This window comes from Thunnus thynnus, chromosome 23 (assembly GCF_963924715.1).
Source record: "Thunnus thynnus chromosome 23, fThuThy2.1, whole genome shotgun sequence".
In the NCBI taxonomy this organism is placed as follows: Eukaryota; Metazoa; Chordata; class Actinopteri; order Scombriformes; family Scombridae; genus Thunnus; species Thunnus thynnus.
In genome coordinates this window covers 18,470,693-18,483,201 of record NC_089539.1, presented here as the reverse complement: position 1 = coordinate 18,483,201, position 12,509 = coordinate 18,470,693, and the positions used below count along the sequence as shown (strand labels likewise).

Below are 12,509 nucleotides of genomic sequence, written 5' to 3'. Positions count from 1 at the left end.
ACCTGGAGGGAGGAAAGATGGGCGGAATCACTCAGGTGGGTGACCAGAAAGCAGGACAGATGGCCGGTGTCGCTCCAGAAGGAGACCAGACAGGCAGAGCAGCTCTGAGGGACGGACGGGAGTACTGGACCAGAGTCTGCCAGCTGGAGTACAGGACTGGAGTCCGTCAGCTGAAGTGCAGGAGCGGAGTCCGGCTGCTGGGAGACAGGCAGGTGAGCCAGAGGAGCCAGAGAAACAGGAGCCTGCTGAAGCACAGCCACAGGAGACTGCTGCAGCACAGAAACTGAGGACTGGGAACAGAGGAATTGTTGGACTTTGTTGAAGCGATGTTGCTGTGCTCCAAAACCATCGCGATTAGTACAATATTATCTGATGGTTAAATGGAAAATAGAAAAGATGGTTAAAGCTCCAAGAAAAAGAAGGAAACTGGAATCATCCCGTAAAGATAAGGATGCTTGATCAGGCTAAAACACTTTTCTAAGGAAACCATCTGTTTTGCCAGCACCGGTTCTGCTCTGGCTCATTGGATGGCATCATGCTTGGCTTGTTGTTTTGTCATCTAGTTATCCAGTCAGTTGGAGAGTCACTCAGTAACTGCACCAGTCAGCCAGTCGAGCAGTTAGCTGACAGTGAAGTCCAGCCAACTAAATCCTGATGATTTCCAGATGAGGGCCCAGACAGCCTGGCCTGAGAGGAGAACACACACACAGAGAAAAAAAAAAGAAAAAACAGGGAGGAGGGAACTGAAAAACAGAGTACAGTGATCCTGCACATGACACTACTGCATGGGGAATGCCGCAACTCGACAAGCAGTGCATTTACATCCACCTCCTTGATGGTTATTTATGAATGTGATTGTATCCCTTGAGATAGACAGAGTGAACTGTGTGAATAGATCTGTGTGAGAAAATCAACATGCCACAGTGGTGGGCTCCACTCATCGTTGTTTACCTGTCCATCTACCTGGCAGCTACTCAGCACCACAGGAAAGGTAGGTGGACTTACTGCTTTGTTGTTTTTAGTGAGACTGTCTCTATCATCTCTCATAGACCACATAGGAATTTCACTACTTTCACTATTTACCTATATAAATTATTCCTTATTCACAAATTACAGCGATTTCTGTCTTCATTTAAAATATGAGAAGATTGCAATTAACGGTGATGATGGTTCAGTTTTGATCCATGTCTGTAAAAGTGTGTGTTATCTTCTGGAGCATTGCGACGTGCAGGACATTAACCGCTTATTTCCAGCGATAAGTGACTGAGCTGTTGTTGCTGGATCCACTCACTAAAGGAAATTCCTTTCTCAACACTCACATTACTTGACATCTTAGAATAAGTCACATGATGCTAAAAACACTCCTTCAAGAAAGGGAGAGCAACTGATTATTTTAGAAATACTGAGGCTACAGATCATTTTTAGAAAGTGTAAAATCTTCCATTAATCTGGATGTTAATCCCATGATTAATCAAGTAAACTGTTTTGCTTTTTTCCTTCTGTCAGGAGACAAATTGTTGTATTTATTCAGTCATATGTTTCTTAAAGCAGTATTAAGCCATTTGGTAAGTGGAACAAGCTGTAAATACAACATTGACACCTTTATAAATAAATGTGCAAGCAAATTTGTTGCAAACACCTGCCTAATTATACATCCAGCAGACATGGAGCAACACTGGCATTCATTAGGAGTTGTGTTTCTGGCTACTTGATGAATAAAGTCCAATATTCACTCAACTAGTATCTGCTTTGGCCTCCATGAACTCCCGAGGGAAATATCTCTTTAACTGCTAAATACTCCTCGATGTTTACCAGCTAGTCAATAACTTTGTCTATCTGCTGTTTGGTGCCTGGAAGGTAGCCTACAGTGTGTTTATTAGAGCTTGTTTACGGAAAACAGCTGCTGAAAAACAAAGTTGCAGGCCGTCAAACCAAAACAACGAGCTGAAATATGCTAAAAAGGAATGGAAGGAATGAGGGGAATGGAAGAGTCTTGTGTTCTCTCACTACAAGCGACCCTCTCTCAACTTGCATGTAGTGATTTGACCCATTGTTAATAAAAAAATATTTATCAGTGCAGCTTTAATTTTTTTGGGGCTGCACACTAAGCATGAACAATCACCAAGTTTTAAAATATTGCTATCGGACTTTTAAAAAAAACTACTTTATGTAACTAAAATCCCCAAATTATCAGAAATTTCTTTGGATTAGAAGAGAGGAATTTCACTTTTACCACCTATATAATCTCTACAAACAGATATCTACATATGAATGCAGAATCCGTGGGCAACGAGACAAGATTTTGTTACCGGAAGCATTTTGGTTTCTGTTTGTAGTCTTTTTGTAGTAGTATTGACCAAACACGTTTGAGCAGGCTTTTGTTGCATGCAGGTAAACAGTCTGTGTGAAGAGCAAAAGAGATTGGCCAAAATGCAAACTTGGGACCCATCAGCTGTCGCCTGATGAGGACTCAGCTTTTTATTAGCTTTTTTTAATTTATCTGCTTTCATATGCATATATCTGTTCATAGAGATTAGCCATAATGTCGTCTGGACCATCTCAAGTTACTAATCAGACTATAAACAACGACCGGCACATAGAAGAGGAAGTCCTGGCCCAGATAACCATTATCTGTTATACGGATATCCGCAGGATAATGGAACCCCCGAAATATTGGCCGTCGCTCCCAGAGGCTAAATCGTTGTCAGGCAAATAGCCGATGGGGTCCAAGATTACAACCCACGGTCTTGGCACGCAGTCATTGTGGTCGTTTTGAGAAAGTACACCTGTCGTAAGAATAATCCAAATACCACTGAATGCTTAATTAATCAACAGTTTGGCAACCAAACAATGTAATAAATCCTTAAAACTAAAAGAGTCTAATGATCAAAACTATTGTCCATTAGTCTTATTATATAAGTGGAACAAGCCCAAAAGGTGTGGTGTGATTGGTAAAGAGCTAAACTTCTCCTTCCTGACTCATTGTGAAGGACAGTCCCTGGTGGATGGAAATTGGAAATATTCTCCAGTATCTCCAGTTATCACCAGCATCCTCAGTATCATACTCACCGTGCCAAATCTTCCCTGAATAGAACAGAAAGAGACTTTATTGCAGCTTAGCTCCTTACAGATTTGGCTCACAGCCGGAGAATTGATGGTGAAATCTGTGTTTACATTGTAAAAGGGAGGTTTTGTATATCATTTGCTAGAAGATTGCTTATTTAGATTTTAACAGTCATTCGGAGGTTCATTGAAATGCTAAGCAGAGGATGAGCCACTGTGGCGAAGATTTTATTCTCTCTCATGTCCTTTTCACTCCCTTTTACCGTAAGCCGGAGGGATCCAGACGTCCATTTTGTTTTGTTTCCCCCCCCCCCTCTCTCTCTCATCAAGACATCCCTCCAGCCAGGAGTACCATTTAGCCCTGCTAATTAATGGATCTTTGTTGTTCCCTCATCTCCTTGCAAGCAGTTAGTGGGCGATTACAAGTTCCCTGCCTGTGCATAATGACATTGGGGGAAGCCTGCCCATCCAAACACTGATTGTTTGGAGGAGGGAGGGGAAGCATGAGGGATTGAACGGGCTTTGAACAAGCAGCAGGAAAAGCTGAGATGCTGGAAGGAGAAACATCTATATTAGATATTCAACCTGAAAATGCAAAAAAGACAAAGAAGCTGAAAAATACAAATCACCTCAGGTTTATTTGTTTTCCTGCATTATTGTCTAAAGCTGTTCTTAAATATCCCATCATTTCATACTAAAACACCACAGAATATATTTCTTAATAGAGTGACATAGTGTTTGAATATTACTCATATTTCAATACCTCAGTATTTTTCAATACAACCTCAGTAGCACACAATTGTGAAAGAAAAAAGACGTGCAACTGGCTGCTGTCTGAATATAAGTTGTTTCTAGCTCAGTCTATCTATGTAATCATGGAGGACACAGTGAAAACCTGCTAAATAGGATGATGTTTCATTTTACACTTTTTTATTTTCTATTTCTCTTTCTTTTGTCAGTCACAATAGCTCTTCTCGCCCTAGCATTTTGCACTCGTGATTTTGCACAATTTCATTTGAGTTGGGGAAGGTGAACAAAATAAGTTCAGGCAGTTTATTCCTCTGTGAAGTAGTATGTCCAACAGCGAAGGGTTAAATAAAGGCGGACATTGCAACACAGCTAATAAGCTAATAGCTTCCTTCATTTTGGACTTTGCGGCTCCGTGGTCCCTCAAAGGTCAGGACTGTCAATGATGGCTTGCAAATTTGCGGGTCAAACTTCATCAAACTCAAGTGGATTAACTTGTCTCCTTGCATGAATCTACTAATCACAGCAATTCCATTGGAATGATTACATTAGACATTTTTAAACACTGGTGAGATCAGGCCTGAAAGGTTTCCTGTGGAGTTTCTGATCTTTAGTAGCACTATAGAGCAGTTTTTATGACTGGCGCCCCATTTTGTATGCGTCATGCACGCGCACGAGAACGCACGTGTGCATGCATGTGTATGCAGGTGATGCCATACACAGTCGTCTTACCAATGGTTTGACACTATCTACAGGTGGCTGTAATGCACCGAGAAACGCAGCGATGCACCAACAAAGACGGAGAAGAAGACTGAAGGCCAGTAAACATGGATGCAGGGTTTCATCTGTATTCAATTCAGAATCAAGTCTCAATTCAAAACCAATTCTCTCTTGAATGAATAGAAAAGGGGGCAATATTTTCAGTCTCATGCTCCAATATACTGTGTGCCAAACCATTCACTGGTGTAATTAGTCCACTGAAATACAATATGAAACATAACTGGCAGATAAGATAAATGCTCTGCAGCCTAAGTTAACTGCATTAATGAATGAGTTAATTAATTTGAAAGCATCTTACAGTCTCCTGCCTGTATGAGAATGACAAACTGAGGAGGAGGAGGAGGAGGAGGAGGAGGAGTGCTCCACTGAGTTATTAACGTCATGCCTCCAGCAGTGGAGAGCAGCCTATCTGCTGCAATGTTAGCTCCGGGGAAATCCATCGCTGTCCGACACGTTGAGCGGGCTCAGGGTTTTTGAGGTGAAACAGACTGAGCACCGAGTTATTTTCTTCACCTCAGAGTTGGTTAAGTTGTTTAATGCTGCAGTGTGTGTTGGTCAGCAGGCTTGTTTGTTACTGCTGGAGTTTGCTGCTCCACTTTACTAACGTTAGTCTCTGAATGACGGCGTAGAAAGTTTACAAAACACTTCACATTCATCTCACAAAAGTAATTATTTGGTTATTAATTCCAAAAAATTCTTGCAACCACTGCATTGTTTGAAGGTTAACCAGTTCTGCCTTTTTTTGTTCTGTCAACATCACATGTCAGATTTTTCAACAAATGCAGCCCGCATTTGAGTTAGATAGACAGTGGAAACCTTGTGGATGTAAACATTTACTCACAAAAATCAGTTTTTGCAAATGTTTCAAAAGGAAGAAAATGGATTCAGCTCATTTGTTACACACAATGTGTTTTGGTGAGTAACTGTGAATGTAAACATACAAGAAACATTACAACAAAACAACATTACAAGAAAACTCCACACAGCACCTTAAAGTCTGCTGTTCCCTCCTTGCCCTGCAGTGGCCCTCAGCTTTTCCCACCTCTTATCATCACCTGACCTCAACACCCACCTGCACACCTGTTCCCAAGTCTCTCATCAGCTTCTCAGTATATATACCTTTCCCTGAGTTCCCTACCAGATTTTCTATTGTGCAACCAGCCTTCTTGTTTCAGCTTGCCTGCCTGCCCGTCCCTCTTGTCATTATCCTTTGGCTGCCATTTTGGATGTTTTCTCTGCCTGTGTTGCCCCTTTTTGTTCAGGTTGCTTGTCCTAACTGCTGAACTCTGTTTTTAACTATAGTAAAAGTCGCTTTTATTTTACCCTTTTGCATCTGAATCATGCATTTCAGTCCTCTGCCTGTTTTACTGAGCCATCACAAAATGTGCAACATTAAATTGATTTAGTATGTTTTCCATGCAGGGCATTTTTGTTTGTAGCTTTATAAATGACACATGGTCTGTTTCTGTGTCTACAGCAGTGCTGCTCCAATCATGTGAGCATTAACCAGCAATGGCATTTTTATTCCAAACTGCTGTTGCTGCTGCTGGAAACATAAAACACAAACTATTGTCATACAGCAATGACAGAGATGAGTAGACAACCTATATGTAGATTAGTAATTATAAATGTAAATCAGCATTGGGTTGGCCCCCAAGCCATCATTTCCAACAGCTCCTCTATCCTTTAACAACATAACCCTTGTTCTAATGCGCACTCTTTCCCCTGGGTCTTGTTTTGTTTACATTGACAATGCCCCACTGAAGCTCTAGTGTCTCCTCAGTATCTAATACGTGCGTGTGCACAGACGTTCCTCCTCTGCTGCTGATCCGGTAACCGGTAGTCACTCAGTCAGTGATGAGATACACTCGCAGCTGCACATCAGGGTTGGATCTGGGGACATGTCTTCGATATTGTTCTTTGGAATTTGAGAGAGGATTACATTCCTGGCATCGAGGGCATTGAAACAGAATTTTTGTTTAATCGTGTGGGGGGATGAAAGAAAATGTATTATAACACAAAAAGGAATAGTTTGACATTTTGGGAAATACGTGTATGTCAGGCCAAGAGTTGGATAAGATTGATACCACTCTCATGTCTGTACAGTAAATATGAAGCTGGAGCCAGGAGTCAGTTAATCTAGCTTAGCATTAAGACTGGAAACAGCTAGCCTGGCTCTCTCCTAAGGTAACGAAAAACAACCTCTAAAGCTCACAAATTAACATTTTATATCTTGTTTGTATAATCTGTCCAAAAATCTTGTTTAAAAAAGTATAAAAATAACAAGTTGTGTTTAACGGGGGGTGGGGGTGGGGGGGGTTATGTGCTGTACTATTTATTGGCTGGGAGCAGTGACTTTCTGGAATCTCTTCTGTTTTCCTAGCAATGTCACTGTCATGACTGGACTCCCTCATAAAACCCTGGGAAGTAAGCAGATATGCGTATTTCCTAAGAATAGATGAATATAGAAAATGTGATGAAGGACTCTTGGACTCAGTATTTCTGTAAGACCTTGTTTGTGACATGTCGGTGAAGGGAAATGGAGATAACATGTCGACAAAAACACAAATCTACCAAACTGATGGGATTTATTGGTCAAACACTGGAACAGAGAGTCGGATTTTCTTTACATTCTGAATGGAGGCTGGAATGTGAAAGCTAAACTGGAGCAGAGACTGGCAGTCACCCAGGCAGGAAGCAGGTACATGGGGAAATCAACCAGTGCATGTGGCTTTGGCTGGCCTCACAAATGCCATAGCGCTAAATGTATCTGGCTGGCAAGGCAGCAGGACTGATCATTACTGCAGAACGCTGCAGAATTGGCGAGGCAGTGCGCCATAGACGCCGCTGCAGGGTAGGAGGATTTGATTCGAATTCTGATGAAGCCCGGTATTTATACTGTATACCTCATTAAGATCTGTGTGTGTGTGTGTGTGTGTATGTGAGCTGTATTTTGGCTCACACACTGAGCCAAGCACTGAATACACTGGAAAAAGGGAGTGAAATGTCTGGAGAAGCTTGAAGGAAGTTTTACCTCACTTCATTATGCTGCGAATCCCCTTTCAGTTCTGATCAACCTTCAATTCTTCTGAGGCAGTGTCTCCATATTGGTCTTGGAGTCTCAAACAAAGTAACAAGTCATAATATGAACAAACTTAAAGTTTGGGCAGCAAGTGTAGACATATAGTAAACAGTGTGGAAATGAAAAATGTACATCCTTGTGTGACCCTTCTGCTTTCTCTCCTTGCACTGCATCTTACTCTGACTTCTTATTCTAGCCTTGTTTAGACCTGACCTGCCCAAGACTTTCCATTACCAGCGGGGAATCTCTGCTCACCATCACACAAAGATGTTATACAAAACAATGAGAATGCAAATACAGTGTTCTTGGATCAAGCCACATCATAAATCATTCCTGGAACACAGCTACGTTCTTCTGATTTCATTAAAGAATTTAAAAAATATGGCCCCTTATCTTACGTTTGCATTTTGAGCCAGTGAGCTAAAAGATGCCTCTTTGGGGAGATAAATGCAGAGAGGTTTGCCTCCTCTCAGAACCTCACCTCACCTTACCTGACCTCACCTCACCTCACCTCACCTTACTTGTTAAAGTATTTGTTTTTCCAATAGGTTCCCACATATAGAAAGAAGTCCAATCCTTAAAGTAGAAGTAACAACATCTTAAAGTTAAAAATCAAAGAACATAATGTAACAAGGGTCGAGTCAAAGTGCGTACTTATTAAATGTTTTTATAATAAATGTACGCTGTTGAGTGTTTGGTCACTATTAGCCCTATGAAGCAATTTTTTAGTTCTCATTGAATATGCATGCACACAAGCATGTAGTGGACTGATACCCACTCCTGCCAGTTTCACACTGTTACACACAGCAATGTGACGACAAAGGTGGCAAAAAAGGACTGTTTGTCTAGAAATCATGAATGTAAACGATGCAGTTTTCAAAATTATTTTCAGTGTCGTGTTTACAGAACATAAAACTGATATTGTAGTGAAGTGCCACTACCTCAAAATTGTACTCAAGCACAGTATTTGAGTAAATGTACTAAGTTACCTTCTGCCCCTGGATAAGAGGTGTGTCACCATGTGGAATTGCCTCCGGTTATCACCTCCAGTAAAATATGGATTTCATGGTATTTTATCATAAAGACGAAGGTGAAAAGTTTCATTCCAGCCATATCTGGATACCTCAGATTAAAGGGTCCCTGCTTACACATATGGCCAGACTCTTGGGAATCTGACCAAATGAGGTCAGCAACACCTGCCCCTCTGTGAGCACGGATATCTCACCTCTGGATGCACTAGCCACTGCCACTTGTAAATATAAATCCTCTGAAGCTCAGGTCGTACACCAATTACCTCGTGCACAGCTGGATCCAGATTCTATCCGACCTGCATAATATTTGAGCAGTAATGTATCTGTTGTTGACTCAACCTCTGGCTCACCCACATGTGTGCCATACTGGATAATGTGGTGTCTAACTTCTTGAATACGAGGGAGATTCTCTAATCCAATTTCACCTTCTCATGTTTTCTAGCTCTCTATCCATCAGCGTATAGGATAAAACGAGAGACATATTCGCTGATCAACCCTTCGTTCCAGCACTCAGTGGAGGATGTCAACCTGCTTTTTGAGGTCAGTTTAGGCCTCGTGGGCTCAGAGGTGGTTCTTTACTGGAGACCAATTAAAATATGTTGAGAATGTACAGAAGATCTTTCCAGATTTCACAATTGTGGTTTATCTTCAACTGCTGAAGGCTCCTGATTTAAAAAAAAAAAAAAAAAACTAAGCTGAAAACACTGTGTACTGCTGCTCTGCTGCTAATCATTAGCAGAAATGTGAAGAATGTGTTTACTCAAAAGTTTTTCTGACACGGTAGAGAGGAACATTAATATCTTATGATGTCTGTGGTTCGCTTCACAAGTGGGTGAATAGTTTCTTCTAAATAGTGAAAGTAAATAGTATTCTGGATCAGTACAGTAGGTGGTATTTGGTAAGTTAGTTGACTAGCAGTCTGATTTTTATGATGGATCTCTATCTCAGATCCTGCTGGCTGGAATGCTGATCCAAGGCGAGGATCACGCCATGCTGATCCCAGATGAGGAGCTGGCATCTCTGAGGCGCGTGAAGAAGCTGGAGGTTATCTGTGAGGACGTCCTGCCCAAGAAGCTCTCCGACATCCGCCGCTTGACGGCCGAACTCACCCGGCGCCAGCAGCCTCTGAGCCGGCAGGACTTTGAGAGGACGGTGTTGACCCTGGTGTACACCACTCAGACACTGACTCAAATCAGCAACCAGCAGCAGAGAGAGGCGTGGACCGAAGCCTTGATCCAGCTGTTCAGAGCCCTCCAAAAGGACCTTGGACCCTCTTGAGGAAAAAATTTTAGGATGTTATAAAAAATGTACTGGCATTATTGTAGTGACTTTCTTTTTTCTTTGCTCATGGACACCAGTGCTTTTTTACAACAAAAAAAATATCTGGAGCAGCAAATCACATCTTGAATGTTGCATATTTGGTGAAACAGGCCCCTGGGGCGCTTTTTAATACATGACAGTGAGTTACACTGCAATTCTTGACATAAGCTGCATCCCAAGTTCATACATACCCAAAATATTAATTGCACCCAGTATGTACTGTTATTGACATAGTATACTGATTTTGCAGCTTGCAGGAAAAAGTTAGTGAGTGAACTTCAGATAAGATTTCATTGTCAAATACTGTTTTCAGAGTCAAGAATGAACTTTCACACTCAAGAAGTGAATGCACTTTACTGTTTTGTACTAACAGGAAATTATGCAATATGTGAAATGCCAATGTCAGTTAAACATCACAGAGAGACAGCAATGTTTTTTTTCCCAAAGATTTCATCTGTTTTCAGTTTGTTTTCTGACATCTTCTTAAAATTGTGTCAACAAATCCACCATGTATTTGAATATTTTGCACCATTTCAATTTCCTTTCCATGTAATGAATCGTGGGACAATGATATTCACAAACATCACACAGTATAATAGTATGTATATTTAGGGTCTGTCCCAATATCCATATTTGCAATCTTGAGCACTGAAGCGCACGTTTAGATGCCGAAAGGTTGAAGGCAAGTGTGTATAAAAAAACACAACATGCTTAACTCACACTTGATGCACACTTATCCTAATACTGCCCACTGCACCACAGCAGTCCATTTGTTGATGTTAACGCGTCTATAAACTTTTTTTTTTTTTTTTTGAACTGACAATGACCAACAAACATGAAGAAGTTCAAGTTTATGGCATGCTAGATTCAGCCTGAATATTATTATTTATGTCCAAACACTGCTCAGTTATGACACAATTATCTAACAATATTAAAAAATCTATTCTTAATGAGACTATTGTAATATTGCATATTTGTTATTGTCAACATAAATATTAAATATCACTCTTTTATGAATTATTTTGAGATATACATTCCTTCCCTGGAAATTCTATCCGACACAAACCATTAAAAATAATATCACATTATCATTTGATTTAATTGCTTTATTATTAATTGTATCACCGCTCTGAGCTCCCGGATATGTAGTTGTGTTTTCACCTGTCACCTGATTGTAATGTTGTATGGCTGACCCTGCTAATTTGTTCATTATGTAAAAATTTAATAAAACCAATAAAGCATCTGAGCCATGTATTTGCACAAACCACAGAATGGCTTCAACATGTCCCAATGTGTGCTAATAAAATTCCACATGCTTCCAGTCTTAAAGAGCATGTGGGAACCTGATAAATATACAAACTAAAAGCTGTACTTTAGGTTGAGAACTCCATGCAGAGTCACCTCCCTCCACCTGTGTTGACTGTGTACATGTTTGGAATTACTTTAGATGGCATTAGTCGCTCTGCTCTGACTAGAAGAGATTGCTCAGCTCATTTGATTTGCCGGTAAAAGCCCTTTGAATGAAAACCACAGATTTGTACTTAAGAGTCTGTGTACATCAATAGTCCTGATTGCTCATTTGAACAAACTGTAAAAGGTTTGATAGATGTTTGCCTCAAAGCTACCAATTTCCCCACTCGTTCTGAGAAATAGGTACTTGCCGTAATAAGGTTTCATGGAGTTTGCTCATCGTCGAGTAGACAGAAAGTATACATCTGGTTTGTGATGTTTTCCCTCCTTGACTCAATTGACTCTACATTTGCTTAAATTTTACTTTTTGGTTCAGTTCAAGTTTTTAGGTTCATATCCAGATTTGGTAATGTTTATCTCCCGATGTTAGTCATTTCCTGCCTCCAGAGCTGCATATTTCCCACAGCATTTTATTTCATGAAATTATAAATATTTCTGCAGTTTTCTTTCTCAGCATGTCAGCGTTCATCCATTGCCCGTGCTGCTGGCGCTGACTCTGGTGGACTGATTGATGAGGAGGGGCAGGACTGTGGAATTTACTTGCAAGGCAGAGGATCAGCCTTCACTCTCCTTACCACTCTAACGAGGATGATGATGAGTTTTGGGATATTTCTGGCCGCTACTTGACAGCGTAAAGAAGCCAGGATATTGAAGAAAGCAGTACAGCTCAAGTTTTTATTCTCAGGATCAAGCCTGAAAGGAATGAGTTTCATTAAAACATCCCCACACTAAAACCTCTAACTCTTGTCATTTGTTATATGAAGCACAAAGACTATCTTTGAAGTCTTGTAACAAAGAAAGAGAGGATGTATAAAACTGAGATTTTCCACATTCAGTTGCTTGTTGCAGATGTTGTTATAGACTGAAAGCATATGTTGCTTTGTTAGTATCTATCTTTTTACATTTACATAATGTCCATATTGTCTGTATTGTGCAACATTTGCTGAGAAAGAATATCAATCAGTTACAAGCTGAGTAATGTAACAGGAAACATTTTCCTGATATTGTGTTGCACC

General features: G+C 40.6%; 1 protein-coding gene across 1 annotated transcript; it reads left to right on the top strand.

Moving 5' to 3' along the window:
* Positions 1-766: 766 nt before the first annotated feature.
* Positions 767-11,269, top strand: LOC137175837 (protein FAM180A). The gene is made up of 3 exons (XM_067581744.1): positions 767-991; positions 9,146-9,243; positions 9,652-11,269. The coding sequence occupies exons 1-3, from the start codon at positions 916-918 to the stop codon at positions 9,979-9,981; spliced, it is 504 nt and encodes a 167-aa protein (XP_067437845.1). The 5' UTR covers positions 767-915; the 3' UTR covers positions 9,982-11,269.
* Positions 11,270-12,509: the final 1,240 nt, after the last annotated feature.

Bases quoted from the DNA above. Each gene is read 5' to 3' on its own strand.
- LOC137175837 (XM_067581744.1), top strand. From the start codon at position 916: ATGCCACAGTGGTGGGCTCCACTCATCGTTGTTTACCTGTCCATCTAC. The intron at 992-9,145 runs GTAGGTGGACTT...CATGTTTTCTAG, and splicing joins TACTCAGCACCACAGGAAAG to CTCTCTATCCATCAGCGTAT. The intron at 9,244-9,651 runs GTCAGTTTAGGC...TCTCTATCTCAG, and splicing joins ATGTCAACCTGCTTTTTGAG to ATCCTGCTGGCTGGAATGCT.